The 22,011-nt window shown below is 59.3% G+C and overlaps 13 protein-coding genes across 13 annotated transcripts in view; 4 read left to right on the top strand and 9 right to left on the bottom strand.

Annotated features, from left to right (window-relative positions):
- Positions 1 to 755: 755 nt before the first annotated feature.
- On the bottom strand, positions 756 to 1,529 carry SPRG_11719 (hypothetical protein; the record flags this gene model as incomplete). The annotated part of the gene is made up of 2 exons (XM_012351393.1): positions 756 to 872; positions 1,368 to 1,529. The coding sequence occupies 2 exons, from the start codon at positions 1,527 to 1,529 to the stop codon at positions 756 to 758; spliced, it is 279 nt and encodes a 92-aa protein (XP_012206783.1).
- Positions 1,530 to 2,216: 687 nt separating this feature from the next.
- SPRG_11718 (hypothetical protein) lies at positions 2,217 to 2,693 on the top strand (the record flags this gene model as incomplete). Its single annotated transcript, XM_012351392.1, has 2 exons — positions 2,217 to 2,314; positions 2,360 to 2,693. The coding sequence occupies 2 exons, from the start codon at positions 2,217 to 2,219 to the stop codon at positions 2,691 to 2,693; spliced, it is 432 nt and encodes a 143-aa protein (XP_012206782.1).
- A 567-nt stretch (positions 2,694 to 3,260) lies between these two features.
- On the bottom strand, positions 3,261 to 3,552 carry SPRG_11717 (hypothetical protein; the record flags this gene model as incomplete). The annotated part of the gene is made up of 2 exons (XM_012351391.1): positions 3,261 to 3,270; positions 3,299 to 3,552. 2 exons carry the CDS (start codon positions 3,550 to 3,552, stop codon positions 3,261 to 3,263), a joined length of 264 nt encoding a protein of 87 aa, XP_012206781.1.
- Positions 3,553 to 3,734: 182 nt separating this feature from the next.
- On the bottom strand, positions 3,735 to 5,812 carry SPRG_11716 (hypothetical protein). Its single transcript, XM_012351390.1, has 2 exons — positions 5,172 to 5,812; positions 3,735 to 5,127 (listed from the first exon to the last, which is right to left on the bottom strand). Exons 1-2 carry the CDS (start codon positions 5,805 to 5,807, stop codon positions 3,772 to 3,774), a joined length of 1,992 nt encoding a protein of 663 aa, XP_012206780.1. The 5' UTR covers positions 5,808 to 5,812; the 3' UTR covers positions 3,735 to 3,771.
- Positions 5,813 to 7,591: 1,779 nt separating this feature from the next.
- SPRG_11715 (hypothetical protein) lies at positions 7,592 to 9,744 on the top strand (the record flags this gene model as incomplete). Its single annotated transcript, XM_012351389.1, has 1 exon — positions 7,592 to 9,744. Exon 1 carries the CDS (start codon positions 7,621 to 7,623, stop codon positions 9,742 to 9,744), a length of 2,124 nt encoding a protein of 707 aa, XP_012206779.1. The 5' UTR covers positions 7,592 to 7,620.
- A 40-nt stretch (positions 9,745 to 9,784) lies between these two features.
- Positions 9,785 to 10,632, top strand: SPRG_11714 (hypothetical protein; the record flags this gene model as incomplete). The annotated part of the gene is made up of 2 exons (XM_012351388.1): positions 9,785 to 10,062; positions 10,095 to 10,632. 2 exons carry the CDS (start codon positions 9,785 to 9,787, stop codon positions 10,630 to 10,632), a joined length of 816 nt encoding a protein of 271 aa, XP_012206778.1.
- Positions 10,611 to 10,999, bottom strand: SPRG_11713 (hypothetical protein). Its single transcript, XM_012351387.1, has 3 exons — positions 10,938 to 10,999; positions 10,827 to 10,895; positions 10,611 to 10,785 (listed from the first exon to the last, which is right to left on the bottom strand). The coding sequence occupies exons 1-3, from the start codon at positions 10,984 to 10,986 to the stop codon at positions 10,688 to 10,690; spliced, it is 216 nt and encodes a 71-aa protein (XP_012206777.1). The 5' UTR covers positions 10,987 to 10,999; the 3' UTR covers positions 10,611 to 10,687.
- Positions 11,000 to 11,289: 290 nt separating this feature from the next.
- Positions 11,290 to 13,578, top strand: SPRG_11712 (hypothetical protein; the record flags this gene model as incomplete). The annotated part of the gene is made up of 12 exons (XM_012351386.1): positions 11,290 to 11,717; positions 11,769 to 11,856; positions 11,970 to 12,041; positions 12,094 to 12,150; positions 12,195 to 12,224; positions 12,278 to 12,331; positions 12,381 to 12,497; positions 12,540 to 12,764; positions 12,819 to 12,899; positions 12,950 to 13,123; positions 13,170 to 13,388; positions 13,438 to 13,578. 12 exons carry the CDS (start codon positions 11,290 to 11,292, stop codon positions 13,576 to 13,578), a joined length of 1,686 nt encoding a protein of 561 aa, XP_012206776.1.
- Positions 13,579 to 13,732: 154 nt separating this feature from the next.
- SPRG_11711 (hypothetical protein) lies at positions 13,733 to 14,902 on the bottom strand. Its single transcript, XM_012351385.1, has 4 exons — positions 14,640 to 14,902; positions 14,532 to 14,589; positions 14,327 to 14,486; positions 13,733 to 14,274 (listed from the first exon to the last, which is right to left on the bottom strand). The coding sequence occupies exons 1-4, from the start codon at positions 14,852 to 14,854 to the stop codon at positions 13,799 to 13,801; spliced, it is 909 nt and encodes a 302-aa protein (XP_012206775.1). The 5' UTR covers positions 14,855 to 14,902; the 3' UTR covers positions 13,733 to 13,798.
- Positions 14,903 to 15,181: 279 nt separating this feature from the next.
- SPRG_11710 (hypothetical protein) lies at positions 15,182 to 16,252 on the bottom strand. The gene is made up of 3 exons (XM_012351384.1): positions 16,032 to 16,252; positions 15,926 to 15,983; positions 15,182 to 15,877 (listed from the first exon to the last, which is right to left on the bottom strand). Exons 1-3 carry the CDS (start codon positions 16,244 to 16,246, stop codon positions 15,257 to 15,259), a joined length of 894 nt encoding a protein of 297 aa, XP_012206774.1. The 5' UTR covers positions 16,247 to 16,252; the 3' UTR covers positions 15,182 to 15,256.
- Positions 16,253 to 17,599: 1,347 nt separating this feature from the next.
- SPRG_11709 (hypothetical protein) lies at positions 17,600 to 19,120 on the bottom strand (the record flags this gene model as incomplete). Its single annotated transcript, XM_012351383.1, has 5 exons — positions 17,600 to 17,927; positions 17,978 to 18,376; positions 18,428 to 18,851; positions 18,898 to 19,031; positions 19,081 to 19,120. 5 exons carry the CDS (start codon positions 19,118 to 19,120, stop codon positions 17,719 to 17,721), a joined length of 1,206 nt encoding a protein of 401 aa, XP_012206773.1. The 3' UTR covers positions 17,600 to 17,718.
- Positions 19,121 to 19,555: 435 nt separating this feature from the next.
- SPRG_11708 (hypothetical protein) lies at positions 19,556 to 21,065 on the bottom strand. Its single transcript, XM_012351382.1, has 5 exons — positions 21,017 to 21,065; positions 20,823 to 20,956; positions 20,335 to 20,767; positions 19,870 to 20,292; positions 19,556 to 19,823 (listed from the first exon to the last, which is right to left on the bottom strand). The coding sequence occupies exons 1-5, from the start codon at positions 21,042 to 21,044 to the stop codon at positions 19,615 to 19,617; spliced, it is 1,227 nt and encodes a 408-aa protein (XP_012206772.1). The 5' UTR covers positions 21,045 to 21,065; the 3' UTR covers positions 19,556 to 19,614.
- Positions 21,066 to 21,578: 513 nt separating this feature from the next.
- The window catches only part of SPRG_21050 (hypothetical protein), a gene marked incomplete at both ends in the record, with an annotated part of 2,364 nt that continues 1,931 nt past the window's right edge, over positions 21,579 to 22,011 (bottom strand). The window contains one exon of the mRNA XM_012351416.1: positions 21,579 to 21,975. Within this exon, the coding sequence (XP_012206806.1) occupies positions 21,579 to 21,975 (397 nt within the window). The remainder of the gene's footprint in view (positions 21,976 to 22,011) is intronic.

The raw sequence follows: 22,011 nt of genomic DNA, 5'->3' as shown, positions 1-22,011 counted from the left end.
GGGAATCGTCGTACCGAACCGTTTCGTACGACGTGGCGAGCCTGAGTTCGCCCACATGTGGCTATAGATGGTTGAAATGGCGAGCGCCAATAATAAAGACCGGCGACGTTAGGAAGACGACGCCGAGGCTCCTCGGGCACCACTAACGCTGCCGCATTGTGCTTCAAAGACTCCACCCACAGCCTTTACGTAGACGCTATCACGAGGTACAGTATCGCTTGGTCGCAATGCAGCGTTGCTCGTCGATGTGCCTCATTTTCGTCTACGCCAGGCGAAAGCGTTTCAGCCAATCACAGCGACAAATGATTGAATTTGTAGCCAATCACCAATGTTCCTGCCGCATTTCCGAAACCGAGTCCATCTCAGCGCCAATTTCGGCGAGGTGGCAGATAATCTGGGATTCCGGCGCCATTCGCCCGGAGTTTTTCCGGGATGAGGTGCCCGATTTCCGGACGATGGACGGTAGTTATTTGCCATCGTGGCAGATATCGGCCAATGGGAAGCGCCTTGGTATGGCAACCGTCCGGCAACCGCTGGCAACAGCCAATCAAATGCCTGGATACCAATTCCCAACGACGAATAGGATCGCTGGATACCAATTTTGATACACCAATCCAATTGACTGTGAAAGGCTCGATGACTAGGAGGCGATTGACTATCTTCCATCGCGTCCATCGTACAAATGGTCACAAAACGTATATATGTCTATGCTAGCTGATAGTAAAGAGCGTTGATTGTCCAGGACAGCTTGGTAATCAAACCTCCTGGTGCTCGTTCATGGTTGTTGCAATGCAGCTGCACTTCTTCTCGCCGTTGGCATCCTTGCCAAACTTGGCGACACGGAACGTGTGGTCCATCCGAAGGAGCTCGCCCTCAGCGACGATATATGGCCCATAATCAATGGCTTCAAGCGCCTCATAGTCGTGTCGACTTGATGTCGCGCCGATTTTCCGCGGCAGGGCCAATCATCAAAGTCCACAAACTCGACAGTACAAGTGCTGCTGGATGCTGCACTGCGTCGAGACACAATGATGAAGGTAGCGTTGCTCGGTCTCCATGTACATGCGCGCCATCGCAGCCTTGTGAGCCTTTTCGAAAGCCGCAAATGTCAAACCGTTCATCTTTATCTCACGGATCTATGTCGCCATCGTCGTCTTGACGACCCACCGCTTGAGCTTAGTGTAGGGATAGAAGCTTCGGATGAGGGGGAAAGCGAGTCGAGGAACTTGGGGTGCAAGGCCGAGAAGACGCTGGCGTGTTTGATGGCAGCGCGAGCCACGGGACAGTTGTCGTGCTTGAGCGAGCGGACCTTGCCAGCGCTATGCTCTCCAACCCAACGACAACTTGCCACGAGCTGTTTCAGCTACTGGTATTGCCCCTTGCTCACCGCAGGCAATGCGTGTCAGCTCGAGCTCGCGCATGGCATCGCTGTAAAACAAGAACGTGCATAAGACAAAGACTTGCATGTTGGAGAAGAGATAATCGAGCATCGTCGCGTCGCCTGCCTTGAGCAGCGCGTTCGGGAGCATGAAAGAGTCTTGATCTTGTCCAAGGTCGCCGACTGGGCCACACGAGTGTCATACATCCTCGGAAGTGTCGCCGTGACGCGCCGCCAGTGCTCATCGAGGTGCGCCTTGAGATCGGAGCGACAGAAGCCAACGGGCCATCGAGTTCATCTTCTCCTTCATAGACTGCATCGCAGCAGTCGTCGTCTGGACCTGGACCCGCGTCGGCAGCGGCGGCGGCGGGTACGAGCCTCGGCAAGTAAGGGTGCATGAGCTGTTGGCCTTGGTCCGCCGCAGAGCTGCCGCGGCGCTTTGGATGGTGCTTGCAGAGGTCGCGGTGCTTAGTACGCGAGCCGCAGCCGAGACCTTGTCCACTGTCACCGCGGCGGGCGCGGATGCCCGTCGAGCGGCTGGCCATGTCAATCGAAAATGGGCGATCGCCACGATAACCTCTAGCATTCGATACTGGCTATTCGTTGTAACAGGTAGTATGCTCGATAAAGTGCGCCGGCGGCTGCCGGGAGACAAAATCAGACCAATCAGAAGAAGAAAATCTGTTGAAAGCCACCAATCAGATCTCAGGATACCATGAACATTCCAGATGATTTGGCAGCCTCGCCAAGATATCGATGAGCTTCGGTCGATCGAGGGACGATCGACACTTTAGCATTTACCCTTCCTACGATCAAAGCTCCTTGTTGAGCTCGAGCGATGCGGATTCTGACCAAGACGCTTGCACGGAAGGCTCAAGACGAACCGCATGGCCGCGGCAAGCGCAAGCAGTCGCGAACGGACATGGAAATGGCATGGTACGCTTGCTTTTGCTCGAGGCCTGGAACGCATGCGTTGATTAGCTGGCTCATCTTGGGCAAAGGCAAGATGCCCCGGGTTGCACCGACGGCATTTGCCTCCGTCTTGGACGACACGTTGCACTTCTTAGCGTATCTCCCGACGGACACGGCCGCTGCGATTGCTGAGATTGAAAAGCTCCGCCTACTCGAGCCCGACGACTTTTGCGCTCCGTCGACGGTGACTCAACGACCAACGATCGACTGCGCCCATAAAGCACTCGATCACGCGATCACTTGGATCTCTGCCCTTCCAGTCGAGACCCTCGACGCTCGCCTCGTACTCCAGGCGCTGCGCTACAAGATCCCAGAGCACGCCCGTGTTCTCTGTCTCGTGTAGCTGGCCCGCGACGCCGTAACCATAACACTGCTGAGCATATGAATGTACGTCCACGTGGCAAGAGACAAGCCCGCGACCACCCGATACGGTGATACTATACTATTATTCTTTCATGTTTGAACAGGCAAGATTTACATACAATAACCGAGGTAGAGTGACCAAGTGTGCTTTAATAATAAAAAAGGATCGAGTTGAAGTCGAGATGTCAAGCTGGAGAGCCAATCAAATGTGGAAGAAACCTGTCGTGAGGAAAAAGAACTGCTTTCTCGGTGAATCGGCCCATTGACACATTGACACCTCCTGCAGACGTCAGTCCTGATATTGAGGACGACGTTTTGCTCATACATTTACTTACCTACGGGCTTGGTCCGTTTGATCGCGATGGACGATATTGTCGCTGCGTCAAGTGTATTAGTAGACGGCGGAGATCAATGGCCTCTGTTCTTCAGGACAGGCTGTCTCGACGACGCGTCTCACTCGGAGCTCGTCTCGAAAACGGCAGCGAGCCCATGGAAACCTCAGATTCATCTCCACACGGGCCATCGAGCGCCGTTGAATGGACCCTTGTCACTGCCCACTCAACAGCAGCGCGCATTTGCGTGAACGACTCGTGCGCGCTCATGAGGTTGGACGACTGGTCGATCAGCGCATCCTTCTCATTCACTTCGTCTTCGTGGACGGTGCATATGCCAAACTGCATCTTGCGCATGACGATAATGTAGAAGGAGAGGTTGATGGCCGAGACAGCGCCGACCGCGAAGAACATGTTTTCGAGCTTGCCGTCGTTGAGGTTGTTGGGAATGTCGTCTTGGAAGAGGAGCGTAAAGATGGACGTGACGTTCGAGCCTATCGAGACCATAAGAGGTTGATGGCTGGCACGTCGACTTGAGGTAGATCGGGACTTTCAAGTAAAGACATCGTACGCCGTCACGTTGATGAGGCACTCGCAGATGACCACTGCGACCCACGGACGGTCTCATTATCAACCCAAACCAGACACATTCCGTCTCGGCCAACGCCATGTAGAAGGAGTACAGTGTTTGTTTCTAAGTTAGTGTCTACGCCGCCAAGGACAGTTTTATTCCTGGTAGCGCCGGCCGTGTTGCATGCCGGGGATCATCTTGTCGTTGTCATCGGATGCATCGAGCGACGCGATGGAGGGCGCGGGTGTCGCCGGCACCAGCGCCGCGCCAGCTTCGGCAAACGCCAGAATCGACTGCTCGAGCGATACGACCGCGTTGTCGGCCAGCTCGCCCGTAAAGTGGTCGTTCGTGCCTTCGGTGCGGCCAAAGCACGAGTACGTGTTCTCAACCCAGCAGTTGACCGTGTAGTTGGCGAGGCTCACGCCTTCTCGGAGCGTCTGGATGTACTGCCACTGCGGCGACCGCGACGCTTCCGTGACGCCGAGCTTGATGGTGTTCCGATGCAGAAACAGCTTCTCGCCCGTCGTGTCGTACTGCAGCATGCTCTGGCCGCAGAAGCGCTGGAACGGCGTCGCGTCGGGGCGCATGTACTTGATCCAGCCCCAGAGACCGACCGCGCCCGGTGGCGTCGCAATCATGTGAAAGGTCGCGTTGGTTTTGAGCCACGCAAAGCGGAAGAGATCCTTGTCGCCCCACGCGAGCTTGAGGCCTTGGATCATGTTGGGGATCGTGTGCAACGGGTCCACTTCTGGGTCTTCGTAGTCTTCGAAGTCGCTGTCCTCGACCGCGGTTGTCGGCACGGGCTCCGTCGGGAACGTATCCGGCTGCGGCTGCGGCGCCATGCGGTGGAACGCGTAAAACATGAGCATGTGCAGCGCCTTCTCGTGGCGCGACCGCGAGAGGAGGAGCTGTCCCGACTCTTGCTCCATCATGTCGACGTACGAGAGGTTGAGCATCGGCCACACCATCGAGTCGTCGTGGAGGTTGAAGATCGTGTTGCGCGGATGCCAGAAATCCGGCCAGAAAATCGCACCCGTGGCCGTGAACTCGGGCAAATGGAAGAGGTACGCCGGGTCGCGCAGTGGAAAGTTGTCCGCGTCCAGAAACAAGACGTTCTCAAAGTGGGAGAAGAAGAGCGTGTACGGCTTGACGTAGAAGCCAATGGCGCGCGGGTCACGGATCTCGCGGAGACGAATGTCCCGGAAGCTGCTCAGGAGGTTGGAGAGCACCGGGTGGTCGACCGAGAGCTCGTCGGCCCGGTACCAGAGCTCGATGGGCAGCGTCGAGTTGTGCACCGTCCGCAGTAGCCGCACTGATGCGTAGAGCGACACGAGCGCCTTCTCGTAGACGACCATGACGATGCCGTTGGTCGGGTACACCTTTTGGACCGTCGGGTGCTTGTCGTACCACTTGCGCGTCATCGTCGACGCATCGACGTCATCGTCGTGCGGCATCGGGCCCGTGTATTCAGAGTGGTTGAGGTAGCGCATGGCGTCTTTGGGCCCGTCGAGCTACACCGAGAGTTGGAGATATGGAGGGCGAGCGATGGACGTACCAAGTACGGGTGGCGGTAGTTGTCGGCGTGCTTGTGGAACATGAGGATGTCCTTGGCCATGTTGCATGAGAAGCGCGCGTCGCCGCGAAACGTCGTGCACGTGCTCTCGAGGAGGTGTAACGTGCGGTTGGTCGCCGGGTCGAAGAACTCGCAGTAGCCCGAGCTGCCGCCCTTGATGGCTTCGTGGCATTTCCTGTCGTTCTCCGCTTCGCGCGGACCCGTCGGCGAGCAGCCGCCCGTTTGCCGCCAGCCCCGGCACTGGTAGTTGACGATCGGGTCCACTGTGTGTGGTTCTTGGACCAAGAGCACATCTCGGTGGGCCACGGGCACGTCGGCGGTCACAAACTCATCGGCGTCGATCTCTTCGCGGCCTTCCCAGACGACCTCGCGCACGCTTCGCTCAACGTACTTGATCTGTTCGAGCGTCGACGTGTGCAGCGCCGGCGACTGGGTGGCGACGAGGTACTGGACCTGGTAGTAGAGGCCATAGGTGCAGAGGAGGAGGATGCCAAGGCCGAGGGCTACGAAGCGGCCGTAGGAGGCGAGGCCTGGCGCCACTGTGCGGGACGGTCGCCGGGTCTTGCGCAGCGGCAGCTCCATGTCGCGGCCGTCGTCGCGGGGCCGGTACGACATCATGGCGCAATAAAATACAAAGTGATTTGTTGGCCACTTTTTTCAAGCCGAGAAGCGGACCAATGGCATCGCTGCATCCGGTGGCGTTTCAGCCAATCATATGGCCGGCGGACGAGGACGACTGCACAGTACCGAGCCGCCGATCACTTCGCCGATGCTTGGTTGCGAGGATGTGCGTACGCTTCTGCTTCTTAGAGAAAGCTGTCGCCGTGCATAGCTCTACGGAGGCGCTCGAGCATGCGCATCGTCTGGTTCGCTTCCAATCGCGACGCGTACGAAGATTCAGCGAGATCCAGATGCCAGTCGGTGACACCGTGTCAGTTCCAGACCGTCTTCCCGGCTTCGCCGTCCCGTATCTGCCTCACGGGACGACCAATGATCGCTTTGTCTTCAGAGCTGCAGATTCTCATCGTTGCTCGCACCCCAGCAGAGCTTGCAGCAGCACGAGATAAGCGGGCCGCCCGTGCGCTGATTGTAGAAAGTGCGACTGGTTGTCCGCGGGGCACGACCGAGAGAGGAGTGACGGCTGCCGATTTGCAGGGTTTGCAATATATTCGTATAACGTTATTTAAATACAAGAGGACATGTCGCATGTTTGGAAGGTTCGGGCGCACCACGTGGAGATCTTGGTCCGAACCAAACGAAGCGCCATGCGCTTCTGACGCGCAACGATCCTCCAGAAAGCGAGTGCTCCCTAGCTCTCTTTGTGTCCATAACTTTCTTGTATTATTCCTAACTCTCTTTATACCTACTATAAACAAAGAGGGCGAGGGAATTCAGTCTCGTCGACGCGGCATGCAATGTGACTCACTTGATTGGCGCGATCCGGTCGGACAGATTACAAAAACTCAGAAACCTGCTCGCTTCCAAGTACGACCTACGAATGCCGATGGATTGGAGCGACGGCTTGGCGCCTCTACAAAGCGCGTCAGAGGTTCTACAGTATAGAGATAAAACGTAGTGTGTGCTGCGTGGGAAGACCTCATCGGATGCCTTAAGAAGTACATCCATCGTCAAACGCGCCGGCGGCTTCTGGCAAAATGCGCTCCGTTGATGCGATGGCGAGAAGGACCCTTGCGATTGCCTGTCCCGCGTACCAGATCTCGTACGTTCCTTCCTCACCCGTCAAGCATTTTTCTTCGTATGACCAAGTTCTGGACGTCGACGACATATCAAACCACACATTGCTCGCGTCTTCTAGCTCCCACGGCCTTATTCGCATGGAATTATTCTGCAAGCGGTCGCTACAAGCCCGACGCGTTGGTCACCACAACGCCAACGGTGCAGGAGATGCACCTCGTCGCACGCGCCACGTGGCTCATCGCCGTCATCGGACCTCACCACGAGCAAAGCTACTGCGTGCTGCCGTGGCGTCGACACCGCTGGAAGCTACTGTACCGGTGGTTGCTGCAGGCGATTGTCGACGCTAGCTTTTTCGGGACAACAACCGACGCTTCACCGAGGCTGCCACGTCATGGTGCCAAGGCAGGCTCCATCGTGGGCACAGGACGACTGGCATAATGATGCCGGCAGTGGCGGCGAAATCCCGTGCGCGGCTACAAGGGTAGATGCCTGAGTGACTGGTATACGGACAAGGGCAGCGCGTAGATTCCGACCGGGTTGACGCTTCTGTGCATGTGGCTGAGGTAATCGGGCCGACCAATGGCATTGGATTCTTTTTGGACAGTGCGTCCCATTTTGACCAATCGGTATGCGGGATGCCAACCGGCTCGGTCCGGTTAAAACTGCGGTTCGGCAACTGTGGGGATGGAACAACAAAAGTCTTTCCTTCGACCACCACAGGAAGAGAGGAAGCATGGAGCCGCGCCGGTCCAACTCCCCCGCGCCTCCGAGCGGTCCGAACATGGGCCCGCCAATGCCGAATTACCCGCACCTTAGCCCGTACCCGCCGATGGCCCACCACATGCATCCCGGGGGCATGCCCATGCCGCCGCACATGCCGCCGCCGCCCCCGCACCAGCTCATGCACCCGCCGATGCAACCGCCGATGTCGGGCTCGCACATGCTTAGCCAGCTGTTCCCGAACCTGAACATGCAAGGTCGGTCGCCGTCGCCTGCGTCGATGCCGCCGCCGCCGCAACCAAGCACGAGCCCGAGCCCGAGCCACCGCTCGCATTTTGATCCGGAGCTCACGACGCCGGGACACCACAACCACCCGCAGCCATCCGCTCTGCCGATTCCGGCGCTCATGCGTCCGTCGAGTGCCAGTGGCGGCTCGGTCACGACGCGTGTGCCCCCGCCGACGGCGACGGTGCGCTCGGCGTCGATCTCGTCGCCGGGAACACTGTCGCCTGGCACGCGTCTCCTTGGCCAGCAGTGCGTTTACGAGCCCAAAAAGGACACGGATGCGCGGTCGTTGGAAGTGACACCGATCACGCTCTATGTCTCGGAGCGGGCGTCGGATCTCGGCACGCTCATCTCGGTGAACGAGCACTACATCTCGTACCCGATCCGGAACGGCCTCATCCGCGTCATCAACCAGTCGAGCGTGAACCGCATCCTTCTCCGCAAGCACGAGCAGCACGCGGTGACGGAGCTCGCGTTCTTCAACGACCATACGGACCTCCTCCTCTCGGCCGGCACGGACAACCACATTGTCATCTGGCGTCTCTCGGAAGACATGTACGCGCAAAAGCCCATGACGCGCGAGGTGCTCAAGACGCTGCCGTGCCGGGCGCAGCGCGTCAAGTGGCACCCGCTCGACTCGAACAAGATTGCCATCGTCCAGGACGCGACCGTGTACGTGACGGACCTCGACAACGTGACGGCCGACCCCGTCGACGGCTTTGAGCTCACCGAGCACAGTGTGCTCTGCGATCGCAGCCAGGCGCACGTGAACGACGTGGCGTTTTCGGCCGATGGCCACCACCTCGTGACCGCCGGCATGGACGGCGCCGTCCACGTGTACCATCTCGGCGGCATGGCGGTCGGCGCGGCCGCGAGCTACTTGCGCCGCTTTGACCCGTTCGATGGCGCGCCCGTCAACAGCCTCAACGTCTTTGCGGCCCAGTACGGCGGTGCGGCGTCCGGCTTGCTCGTCGGCGGCCAAGGCAACACGCTGCTGTCGCTGTGGAACGCGCCGTGGGACGCAGAAGTCGACACGTGCACGCAGAGCTTTCGCCTCCACAATGCGTCGACCATGCACGAGCTCGTGCTGGATCCGACGCACGAGTACGTGTACGTGGCCGACCGCGCGGCCGCCTCGCTCTGCGTCTTGCACTTGGCGAGCAGCCCGAGCCCACGCCTCCCGCGTCGTTTGGACAATGTGACGGAGTTTTCGCTCGCGTATCCGATTCTGTCGATGACGGTGCTGCACCCGGCGTCGAGCACGGGCGTCGCGGACGAGTCGCCGATGCAGCTCTACTGCATCCAGACGCAGGCGATCCAGCGCTACCACGTGGCGCCGGCCGCCTGCTACGTTGCGCCGCGCAGCCCCGTGCGGTCGTTCCGCGAGGAGCCCAAGGCGGTGCCGCCGGCGATCGTCGAGGCGCCGAACGACGCGTCGCCCGAGACGGAGCTCGATCTGCAGATCACCGTGCACGACTTTAACGGCAGCGAGGCGGGCCTGAGCTCGATGCTCGCGACCGACGGCGGCAACGACTCGGTCGGTCGCCGCAGTGACGACGACGACGACGATGACGACGACGACCACAGCGAAGTCGACAGCCTTGCCCCGACATCGGCGCCGTCGCGCGTGCCGGGGTCGCCGCGGTCGGTCTCGTCGCTGCCGATGCCGCCGCCGTCGGATGCGCATTTGCGCTATGCGCGGTCGTCGCCGTCGTCGTCGGTGCACGCGTTTACGGACGATGTGTCGTCGCCGCGGCCGGTGCCCGCGCGCTTTGATGACGACGGCGCGTCGGAGCTGTCGCATTTTTCCGCCGCATGGAGGCGCTCCAGCGCGAGCGCGACGAGCATTTGAAGGACCAAGTGCGCATCATGCAGCAGCAATTGAGTTGCACATGGACAAGGTGGTCCGGAAGCACCTCCAGGCCGTGCTCGTGCCGGCGATCGGGCGCATCGTGCTGCACACGATGGAAACCAACTTTGTCAAGCCGGTGACGGCGCAGCTCGAGGCGCAGTGCAAGGACCTCGACGCGCGCATGGCGGCGTCTCTCACGCACATGGTCGACGACGTCAAGACGCCCGTGCGCGACGCGTTCCGCGAATCGTTCCAATCGACCATCATCCCGTCGTTCCAGGCCGCGACGCAAAAGATGTTTGAGCAGATCAACGATACGTTTGTCCAAGGCACGCAACTCAAGATTGCAGAACCAACGAGCAGTGGAGTGCGCTCTCGAGCCAGCTCTCGACCATGCAGGAGGCGGTCGAAGGCCTCACCGAGCGCCTCGATGCGCTCCAGGGCAGCGCCGCGCCGCTGCCGCCCCCGAAAGAGTCGCCGTTTGATACGCTCTGCCGCGACATTGACAGTCTCTTGGCCGCCAAGAAGTACGAGGTCGCGTTCCAAACCGCCCTCGGCGCCGAAGACGTCGCGCTGGTCTTTTACACATGCGCCAACGTCGAGACGAGCGTCGTGCTTGGCGTGCGCCCGCCCGTGCTCTCGCAGATGATTGTGCTCTGCCTCGTGCAGCAGCTCGGGTCGGACCTGCAGCGCGACTTGAGTCTGAGCCTCAAGTGGGTGCAGGACTCGCTCCTCGTCATGAACCCCCGGGACACGGCGATCGCGCCGTTTGTCCAGAACGTGCTCCAGGAGCTCAAGGCCGCGCTCAACCACGTGCCCGAGACGGCCCGCGACTCGCAGTTTACGCTCGTGCACCACATTTTAAACTCGATGTTGAGTTATACCTAGTTAAAACGAGCTCGAGTCTAGGATAAACTAATATACACACCAGGTTGCGTGTTTCTTAGAGGTGCAGCGGCTTGTCCTGGAACGTCCACTTGTTCTCCTTGACCATCTCGGCGCCTTGCTGCCGGAGCGACGCGAGCACGTCCTCGAGCAGCGCTAGAGCCTGCGTGAGGAAGAGCATGGAGGAAGCGTCGTACATCGGTTCATGTCGTCGGCGAGGACCTTGGTTGGCGTCTGGCGCGCGAGCTGCGCGACCTCGGCTTCGACTAGGGCGACGCATCAGGCAGGTTGGAGCAGCGAAGGAGTACGTGGCGACGATGGCCGGGCCGTCCGGCGTGGCGGCGTCTCGAGGTTCATCCAAGCAAAACAAAATATGACTTGGAAGGCTATTCACACGCCATTAACTGCTTGTTTGATCCTTCGTGGACGCCGCCGCTTTTCGAGGCGCTGTCATCAGAAAGGGAACAGTAAAGGCGTGCTGGCGTCTTTGTGGTCGTACGCATTGCATGCATGGTCGGATGCCATTGTAGGCTATCTAAGCCCGTTGCAGAAGGGTCCGTTGCGTGCGATTAGTTTGTGGACATACAGGGATCTTTTTATTTGAGTGATGACTGGCTAAATTCCTCCAAAAAAGAACCAATCAAACAGACGTATTGAACGATGGAATCGTGCTTGACGAGCGCTGTGCAGCGGTTCCTTGCCGACGGTGTCTTCTCCAGCGCCATTTTCCTCGCCGAGCGGCTCGTCGCGGAGCATGCGACCGAAGCGAACGTCGTGCTCCTCGCCGAAGCCTACTACCGGTCCGGCGACGGCCATCGCGCCATCGCGCTGCTGCAACGACCGACGGAGCATGGCGGCCCACGGTCGCCGCAGAACAGGTACATGCTGGCGCTCTGCTGCTACGAAGCGGGTCGACTGTCCGAGGCCGAGGCAGCACTTCTTCCACCCAAGAGCTCTGGCAGTCTTCCAGGCATGCCCAGCCTTGCGCTCGAGCCCATCCCGAACGGCGCCGCAGGCCTCTACCTCATGGGCAGCATTTGCCGGCGAGTGAATCGCATTGAGCATGCAATCGAATACTTCAAGGCGAGGTACAATGTGCTATTGCCAACGTGGCGGAAGCGATGACAGGTCATGCCTAGCTTGAAGCAGGACCCGTTCTTGTGGTCGGCGTACGAAAACCTTTGCGAGCTCGGCTGCGAGGCGCCAACTTCGACGTTTCTCAACCCTGTACTGCTGCCAACAAGGGAAAGAAGACAGTGCGCGCCAGCGGTGCACGACCGACGTCCAGTCGACCGGCGGCGTCGACGCGGCCTCCTGCTGCAACGGACGCGACTGCCCAGCGACCACGCAAGTTTGCGCCGCTGCAAGGGAAGAAAGCCATGAGCCGCACGTTCACCGAGAAGGATCGACCCGTGCGATTTGCCATACGTTTCTCATGGTGCTCATTCGTGCGGCTTGAAGTAGACAAAACTGCGCATCCCCGCTCCTCCATCGACGACGACAGCGTCGGGAGCCGACAGTGTAGGCTCCCTATCTCATGGCAGGAGGACCGATCTCTCATCTAGACGTCGCCTGCACACGTCTCCGGCGATGCGGTAGGCGTCGTCAACTTCCTCCTCGTCTCCCTCACGCCGACGGTCTTGTCTAGCAAGCGCTGCAGCTGCTCCACGACTGCGGCGCAGCCTACCGCGCGCTGTGCCTCGTACACCCCTTGGCCATCTCCTGGATCGACATGTAATATCGATGGCTAGTTTGAGTGCGACGTGGCGATCAAGTGCTTGATGGCACTGCCTCGGAGTCAGTTGGCGTCGGCGTGGGCGCAGCAGCAGCTCGCTCGGGCCTACTTTGAGCTGGCTAACTACCCCAAGGCCGACCGCCTCTCTCGACGCATCGCAATAAGAAATATGTAGGCCGCTCGGATCTACGAGGGCATTCGAGAGGCGGACCCGCACCGCATGGAGGGCATGGCCATCTACTCGACGATCCTCTACCATCTCAAGCACGAGGTCGCGCTCTCGTACCTCGCACAGCAGTTGACCGAGTTTGACAAGCGGTCGAGCGACGCGTGGTTTGTCGCTGGCAATTGTTTCAGCCTCCAGAAAGAGCACGACATGGCGCTCACGTTCTTCCAGCGCGTAGCACCAACCCTCGTGTCGAGATCGCCTCGAAACCTGGATCTTACTACGTAGGCGCTGCAGCTCAACCCGTACTTTACGTACGCCCACACGCTCTGCGGCCACGAGTACGCGGCCAACGAAGACTTCGAAAAGGTTTCGTGAATTTCTTCGATGTATTTTCGGCATTTTTCATGATACTCTAGGCCATTGGGTGCTACCGCCACGCGCTGCGCGTCGATGGACGCCACTACAATGCGTGGTATGGCCTCGGCGCGATCTACTTTCGCCAAGAAAAGCTCGAGCTCGCCGAGTACCATTTTCGACGCGCCCTAAGTATCAACCCGCAGAGCTCGATCTTGTATTGCAACCTCGGCATGGTACGCTTGTGTGTTGATAGATTGATACTATCGACGGGTTTCGCAGGTGCTCCATGCCGTGCAGCGCCACGACGAAGCGATCGCTGCCCTCGACACGGCGCAGAACCTTCAGCCGCTCAACTCGACCGCACGCTTTCACAAGGCCAAGGTGCTGTTGGCCACGCAGCACTACGAGGAGGCGCTTGCGGAGCTCTATGTCGTCCGCGATGCAGCCCCGAAAGAGTCGTCGGTCCATTTCCTCCTCGGCCGTGTCGCCAAAAAGCTTGTAACATGGCTTGCTGGAACTCGCCTGATGGAGACGATGCCTTGATTAGGGCCGGGTCGACGAAGCCATGCGGCACTACAACAACGCGCTCTTCTTCCACCCCAAGGACAACCACTTGATCAAGGCTGCAATTGAGCGTCTCCATGATGACGACGACCGCGACTCGGACGACGACGACGACGACGTGTAGAATCATCGAGTCGTCAATCCATCGCATCTCCAGTCGATCTGGTCGTCTGGTCTGGTCTGTAGAAAGTCTGGTTCCGTTTGGTCTGGGTGTCGAAATGAGACGTTGGCATCTCCGAGTCCAAGCAGATGCATGGAACACCCCAGCATATAAAGAAGGACGATCGACGATATATACACGCGCCGGGTTAGGGTCTGCGTCGGGGTCATATCGACAATACTGTCTACTTCTTCTTGGCGTTGAAGAGCACGATGATGACACTCATGTTGTCGCGACTGCCCTTGTTCAAGCACTCGTCCATGAGGAGCTCGGCGACGTCCTTGGGCGACTTGCCCGACTTGAGGCGGTCGCGGACGAAGCGCTGGACTTGTTCGTTGGACATGACGTCGTAGATCCCGTCGCAGCAGAGCACGAGGAACTCGTCCTTGACGTGGTCGCGCGGCTGCACGTTGACGCACGGCTCGGCGATCACGAGGTGCTCCCACGGCTTCTTCTCGGGCTTGCCCTCTTCGTTGCGCTTGAACCAAAAGTCGCCAAAGCTGCGCGAGACTGCGACGCCGCCGCAGACGCGGCCGCGGAAGACCGTACCACCGGCCGCAACGATGCGCAGCTTCTCGGTTTCGTGGTCGGGCTTGTGGTCGAGCGACATCTGGATCGGCGTCTGGTTCTGGCTCTTGCTCAGAATGCAGCGCGAGTCGCCTGCATCATATCGCCCTGTGAGCCCTCCTCGATGCATCAAGCATGGCTCTACCAATGTTGGCCGAGAAGATGTGCTTCTCCGTGACCATGATGAGGAGGCCGGTGGCACCGACCTCGTCCGACGTCGTCGCCGTGAGCTCGTTCGTGCGCAGCATCTCGTCCGTGTTCAGGAAGCCCTTGGAGAGCGCCGTGACCATCTTGCGCGGCTCCGTCTACCACAATCGCATGGCAAGCATCATCGAGTCGACACGACGTACGCCATCAAACTGCTTGTACTCTTCCGTGGCCGCAATGTTCTGGAGAATCTCCTTGGCCCTAGTCATCTCCATGAGCGGCCATGACATGATGCATCGTCTTCGGCGTACACGATCTTGGCCACGAGGTCGCCGCCATGGCCGTCAAAGATGGCAAAGCACGCGCCGTTGACGCTGCCGGGGATCTCGACCTCGACGAGGTCCGCGTCCTCCATCGAGTCTCGCCAGCCCTGCATGCTGCTGTAGCCGATCGAGAGGTTGAGCTTGGGCGCGGTCGTCGCATGCGACGCCTTGGCCGTCGACGGCTCCGAGAGGAAGCGGGACATGGCGGATTGTGGAATGACGTCGCGCTGGCTCTTCGCATTAAAAACAATCGCTTCTCCCTACAAACACCAAGCTATTTTATCGCTCGAACGCAATCCGAGGCTAAAAGAACGCCATTTTCAGGCCTGTCTGCGTCACGACAACCGAGCGACCATGCGCGACTGCGCCATAAGCTCTTCATGATGGCGCTTGGTGCTGGCGTCGTGATGGCATGTCATGTCTGCCTTGCTCGTGCCATGCTACTGGCACATGCCGAGGCAGACCATGCGTGCACAAGCCAAGGCAAACCATGCATGCACGAGTCATGGCCTGCTGGGCCTCATGCGCGTAGGCAGGCGTTGGCGCCACAGGAAGCATGCATTCAATAGGTTATATAAAGACGATCCAAACAACGAGGATGGCGCTTAATGGAAGACGGCAATGATGACGCTCATGTTGTCGCGACTGCCCTTGTTCAAGCACTCGTCCGTGAGGAGTTCGGCAATGATCTCGGGCTTCTTGCCTTCCTTGAGGCGGTCACGGACAAAGCGCTGGACTTGTTCGTTGGACATGACGTCGTAGATACCGTCGCAGCAGAGCACGAGGAACTCGTCGTGCGCGTCGCGCTTGGTCACGTTCACGCACGGCTCGGCGATCACGAGGTGGTCCCACGGCTTCTTGTTCGGGTTGTTTTCTTCGTTGCGCTTGAACCAGAAGTCGCCGAAGCTGCGCGAGACTGCGACGCCGCCCGAGACGCGGCCGCGGAAGACGGTACCGCCGGCGGCGACGATGCGGTTCTTCTCCGCCTCGAGGTCGGGCTTGTGGTCGAGCGACATCTGAATCGGCTTTTGCGAGTTGGATTGGCTCAGAATGCAGCGCGAGTCGCCCACGTTGGCCGAGACGATGTACTGCTCCGTGATGAGCACCATGAGGCCCGTCGAGCCAATCTCATCGGCGCGGCCGTCGGCGCCAACCGTCTCGCGCAGCTTGTCATCCATCGTAAGGAAGCAGTCACGCAGCGCCGAGACGAGCAGAGTCGCGTCCTTCTACACACGCCATAAGCATCCATCCGTGGCCTGTAGCATGCAACGTACCCCGTCAAACTTCTTAAAGCCGTCCGTCTCGAGCAGCAGCGGCGTGATGTGGGCCGACCTAGGCAAAGTTCGTGAGCTCCAGGGCGTCAAGCGGCGATGGGCGTACACGTCCTTGGCGACCGCGTCGCCGCCATGGCCATCAAAGATAGCCAAGCATGCCATCTTCTCCTTCGAGGGCAGCTTGGTCTGGACAAGCTCGGCGTCCTCCATCGTGTCGCGCCAGCCCTGCATGCTGCTGCTGCCGATGGCCAGGCGCACCTCGGGCGCGTCGTGGCTCGACGTCGTCTTGGCCGTCTTGGGCTCGGTCAGGAAGCGGGACATGCTGCCTAGTGAAAATCGAAAATGCCCCGCAGTCACCCAGAGAGCGACGGCATTTCAGCCAATCAAAACCGTCGGGGGAAGATTTGGCTGGATTGTTCTGACATGAAAATTTGCCGACGAGCAACGCCAACAACTCAACACGCGACCACATCGAGCGACTTGGCAGCTACAAGTCGCTTGGTCCTTGCTTATTCATGCCATGCTACGCCTAGAGCACGTCCTCGTACCGCGTTCTGGCGCTGACGAGGCGATTCCGCAACCAAGAGCAGACAACGAGCTTCACAATCCTGTGCAACGAGAGGGGTCCAAGGGCGTGTGAGGAGCCCTAGCAACCACTGCGTCTCATAATGTTATGGAATTATGTACCAAGTAGTACGAGGAAGTGTGTCTAGGACGCGCGTCAAGGTGCAATGCACAATCGATGTCGCTTGTTGGTGCTGGTGCCAGCAAATCTGCCTGGTGTAACAGACTGCTCTGTGGCACTGCCACGTCATGAGACGGGAGGCAAGACTTCACGGAAGCGAGATATTTGAAAGCAACGAGACGCGGTTCAACGGAACCAGAAAGCCCGCAGGTCGACTGGTTGCGTTAATTGGCAGCGCGAAAGAGCGTCAGCTTTTGACGTCAAAAGGCTGAGGTAGACGCGGAAAGACACCGGTCAGGACCTTGGACAGTCCGCGGTCATGCACATCACGGAGGCTCGTTGCGTTCAAAAGTGTTGTGCCCAGCGTCACGGACAGCCGCTCGACGCCAAAGCACAGAAGGACGGAAGCACGCCAAAGCCGACGCCGACGCGGGTCGCACAGCGAATTTGAACAGAAGCGCAGGCCGTTGTCCATCTCAATCATACGTACACGTGAAATGAATCGACATCCAACCGGCGCAACCGGCGCGTACAATGACGTGGCAGCCCATGCTAGCAGCGCGCTCTAGTATGCTCCTGTGACGCAGTCCAAGAGGCTGATGCGGATGTGGACAAACCGCGTGTTTTCGCCGTTCGCCGAGAAGGGTCGTCGGCCAGTGCAGCGGCGGCGACTCGAAAGGCGTGCTGGTGACACCAAGCGCCGTGTGCTCGTGCTGAGCAGAGACTCTCCGGCTCGGCCAATAAAGACACCCCCCACCCAGCCCCCCACCATATTCTAATGTTTCACGCAATGGCAATCACGACCAAGACGACAGCGTCTCGGTGATGGAGCGCACCGCCGAAGACAAGAGGAACCGGCGTCACGCTCGTCGAGTCTGCTGCTGTCGACACGCTGGGCCTCGCACTGACACCGCGCACGAGATGAAAGCGATCTGCCTTACTTCCCAGTACACAATATGACGATGTATGTCCGATGCTATCTGTCCCTCTCTATGCGATGCCCCAGATCTACCGATGCGCTTGGTCGTCCTTTGGCCACGCTTCGTTCAAGTCGTGGAAGAAGACAGCAAGGGGTGTCGGTGGTGGTGATGTTGATGTAGTAGGTCGACTAGTTCTTCGCCTTCCAGACGAGGTAGTTGGTGTCGCCAAGCTTGCGCGGCGTCATCTTGTGCTTGGCGAAGAAGATGAGCGAGAGCACAATGCAGATGGAGCCGATGACCATGTACGCGACGCCCAAGAACGGGTTGCGGCCGCCGTACCACGACAGCGTCGAGATCACGAGCGACTTTTTGCCCTCAAACGGCGTCACCGCAAAGTCTACAAAGCGTCATTTTATGCATCGTTTTGAGTTTGAGTTGCCGGCGTACTGGACGAGACGAGGAAGCGAAGCACCGTGCCCTTGGGCAAGTCCGTGTTGATCTTGCCGTACAGCTTGCGAAAGTTGGGGAGGCCGGCCGTGCGCATCCACACGATGAAGCGCTCCGTCTCGACGCCGTACAGAGGCGCCGCCGTCGTCCAGCCCGTCACGTTCAGAATGCGCTCCTGGCCCACGCGCGCCGGGATCACAAACCGGTACTTGGGGTTTTGCCACAGCATCATGTCCTCGCTGTCCAGCGTCGTCGGGTTGTTAAACTTGGTCTCAATGTCCGACTGCCACGCAAGACCCGACTGGTCCATGAGGTTGACGACTTCCTTTCCGTCGTAAGTGTCGGTTTGGCCGAGGTACTTGCCGTCTGGCGTCGTGATTGAGTTGATCCAAAAGAGATCTTATAGGATAGTGTGAGCCTCGCCAGTATAGACACTCGAGGTGTGCGTACCGTTGAAGAGACTGTTGGCGATGAGGCCGCACGGGTTGAATCGGTAGTACGCGGCGGTCGCGCCCGGGGCGAGGTCGTCCGTCGAGTTGTACTTGAGACTGGTGATACCGGGCGAGCCCGTGCACGTCGAGATGGGCAGCTCCGCCTTCTCGCCACGCAGCTGCGCGTCGCTCCGGGACGAGACGTACCGCCGGTGGTTCTGGTAAAAGTTGTCGAGCTGGTAGTACACCATGATGGGCGCCTTCATGTCTTCCTGCAGCGTAAACTGGACGACGCAGCCGTGCTCGGTGATGTTGAACACGTCGCCTTCCTTGGCGTTCTTCAGGTAGCACCCATTCGCGCTCACGTTCTGGAGCGCGACGCCGTCCGCGGCCGACGGCGCGCGCATGTTGACGCCATCGTACTGCAGCGACATCTCGACGATCTACGCGTGTTGCGTCACAAGACGCCAGGTACCGACAAGCACGTACGTTCTTGTTTTCTTCAAAGAGGAAGACACCGATCGGGATGAAGATGAGGCCGACGACGAAGAAGGTGCCAATGACCCAGTTGGGCGTCAAGATGGGCTGCCACGCCTTCAGGCGCTGCTGCTTGAACGGCGTATCTAGTCTCGATCGATGCATGAGCGTCCTCGGGATCGGCGGCGACCGTACCGTCGGGCCGCTTCGAGTGCTCGGCGTCCGTGTTGCTCATCGTGTAGTGTCCAGGTCGTCCGCGGCCTGCCCTTCCTGTCGAAAATTACTGCCCGCTCTTCGAGTCGGTTGGCTTCGAACTTCGGTCTCGGCCCTCCGCCTCTTTTTATATATCTTGTTCGTTGCATGTGCATAGCACATAATAAAAAACATATTTTTCGCGGCTGCGTCGCAACTTCGACGCCTGCCTTCGGATGCAACGAGCAAGTGATGATGCGAGGCGAGCATGTCCCATGGCGGCTCGTCCGCTGCGAGGGCTTGCACGCACTCTTGAGGCCTCGTAGCCGCAACGACAGGGCTACTCGCATGCCACGCCGTCAGCGTCGCGACCCATGCAGCGATCCGTGCAGCGTGACGACCTCTGCAACCTGCAGCTCGATTTCGTAGCAGTGCGCGTCGATGGCGTCGGCTCTCTCGGCGGCGTATTCGCTCGCCACACTGTGCAGTTCTTGTATTCGTATGTATCGTCTTATGAAGGAGAGAGTGCTTTTCTTGCTACTGGTTGTTTTTCCAGACCAGGTACCGCGTATCGCCGAGCTTCCGAGGCGACAGCTTGTGCTTGGCAAAGAAGAGGATCGAGAGCACCATGCAGAGCGAGCCCACGGTGATGTACGCGATGCCCAAGAACGGGTTGCGGCCGCCAAACCACGACGTGGTCGAGAGCACGAGCGACTTTTTGCCCTCAAAGCTGCTCACGACAAAGTCTACACAGTCGCATGAAGTCGCATCCTACCAGAAGGCGAGACGTACTGGACGAGACGAGAAAGTCGAGCGTCGTGCCCTTGGGAAGGTCGTTTTCAATGTGCCCGTAGAGCTTGCGAAAGTTGGGCAGGCCCGCCGTGCGCATCCACACGATAAAGTGCTCGCTCTTGACGCCAAACGCGGTCGACGTCGGCGTTGTCCACGCGGTCGCGTTCAAAATACGCGGCTCGCCGACCTTCTTGGGGATAATGTGCCGGTAGTTGGGGTTCTGCCACAGATACATCTCGTTCGGGAGCTGCTGGCTTTCTGGAATGTTGTCAAACTTGGCGTCAATGTCCGACTGCCACGCAATGCCGGTTTGCACCATGAGGTTGACGACCTCGACCGTCGCCGACGATGGCGTCGGGTACATGTCGGTCTGCATGTACCGCGTCCCGGACGGCGTCGTGATGCTGTTGATCCAAAACATGTCTAATGCAACGTTGAGATATCGCAGCGAGAGAGGATTTGTACCGTTGAACATGCTGTTGGCGATGAGCCCACACGGGTTGAGCGCCCACGTGCCGACGTCGGGCGTCGAGTTGGTCAGCGAGCTGTACCGCGGCGTGTCCTTGGGCGACGAGCCCATCGGCTCGCAGTCCGAGAGCGACGCGGGCTGCGCACCACGGAGCTGCTCGTCGCTGCGGCTCGCGACGTACCGGCGGTGGTTTTGGTAAAAGTTGTCGAGCTGGTAGTAGACATAAATCGGCGCCTTCATGTCTTGGTCGAGCGTGAAGCGGAGGATGCAGCTGTGCGCCGAGAGGTTGAACTGGTTGCCGTCCGACTCCTTCGCGAGCTGGCAGCCCGGCGACCCGTTCGTGTTCAAGACCGTGTACCGCCCGCCTTGCGTGCCGTTCGTGGCCGTGAGCGCACCCTCGCCATCGTACTGGATCACGTGCTCGACGACCTACGAAGCACATCCATCATCATGCTTGCCACCATGCGCATAGCCAGCGGCGTACGCGGTCCGACTCGACGCGGAGGATGATGCCGATCGGGATGAAGATGAGCCCGACGACGAAGAAGGTGCCAATGACCCAGTTGGGCGTCAGAATCGGCTGCCACGCCTTGAGCTTCTGCTGCTTGAAGGGCGTGTCTACATGCACAGCGAGCGTCAAGGCCATCCGACGCGGCGAACCTCGTCATATTCGTCTACCTTCGGGGCGTCGCGACTTTTCTTCCATGGAAAGCGATCTAGAGATGCGATCTGGCCCGAGCGAATTCGAAAATATATTTCTGTTCCTGCAACCCGCCATGTGAAACCCACGGCCGGCGCATCCGGACGGCGCTAATTCCAGCTCGGCGTTTCACCTCGTTAGACAGGCGACTGGCCATGGACAGCACCCGTCGTCGCTGCTGGTGCAGAGGCGGCCACCGCCGCAGGACGACGACGACGACGACGACGATGATGATGACGGTCCGGGCGGCCATCGTCATCGTCGTCGACCTGCGACAGCGCCGTCGTAGTCGGTGTACTTGAGTAATCCTGCTTGCACCGGAGTGCTACACATGTATGCCATCGAACGAAGAAGAAGAGCTTATCGTAGGAGTTGGAGCGCTGCGAGGAAGCGGTGGTAGGGCACGCGGCCTGGAGATATAGCCAACTTCACACGACCTCAAGGCGTCACTGCCTCCTGGCCACGCGGGAAACGACCGAGATGACGAAATGATGGAGTAAACACAGTATGATGGCGAGCAAGATTAGGGACAGGTACTGCCTATTCGGAGTCGCTCGAGTCGGAGCTGCTGTCGCTGGACGACGACCCGGACGACGATCCGGACGACGACGACGACGACGACGACTTGCGGCTCGAGGACGAGCTGTCCGAGCTGCTGTCGTCCGACGACGGCGCCGGGGCGTTCATGATGGCCTTGGGCGCGTTCTTGAGGTACTCGCGGAGCTCGACCGTGAGCCCACCGAGGCCGATCGACGTGAAAAAGTTGATGGCAAAGCGCATGCTGCGCGGGTTCTCCTTGGGGAAGAGACCGCTAAAGGTCGCGGCCATAAACTCGTCCATGAAGCGCTCCTTGAGCTTGGCCACGCCGAGGTGCTGCGCGAGCTCTTGGCAGAGGATCTTGATAAAGATGCGCGACGACGACGTCGTCTCTTCTTCGCTCAGGCGAATGTACTCAAAGACGGTCCACGGCAGC

The sequence above is a fragment of the Saprolegnia parasitica genome (assembly GCF_000151545.1).
Source record: "Saprolegnia parasitica CBS 223.65 unplaced genomic scaffold supercont2.79, whole genome shotgun sequence".
NCBI lineage: Eukaryota > Oomycota > Saprolegniomycetes > Saprolegniales > Saprolegniaceae > Saprolegnia > Saprolegnia parasitica.
Note: the sequence above shows the minus strand (reverse complement) of the source record. Positions and strands in the feature narration are given on the sequence as shown.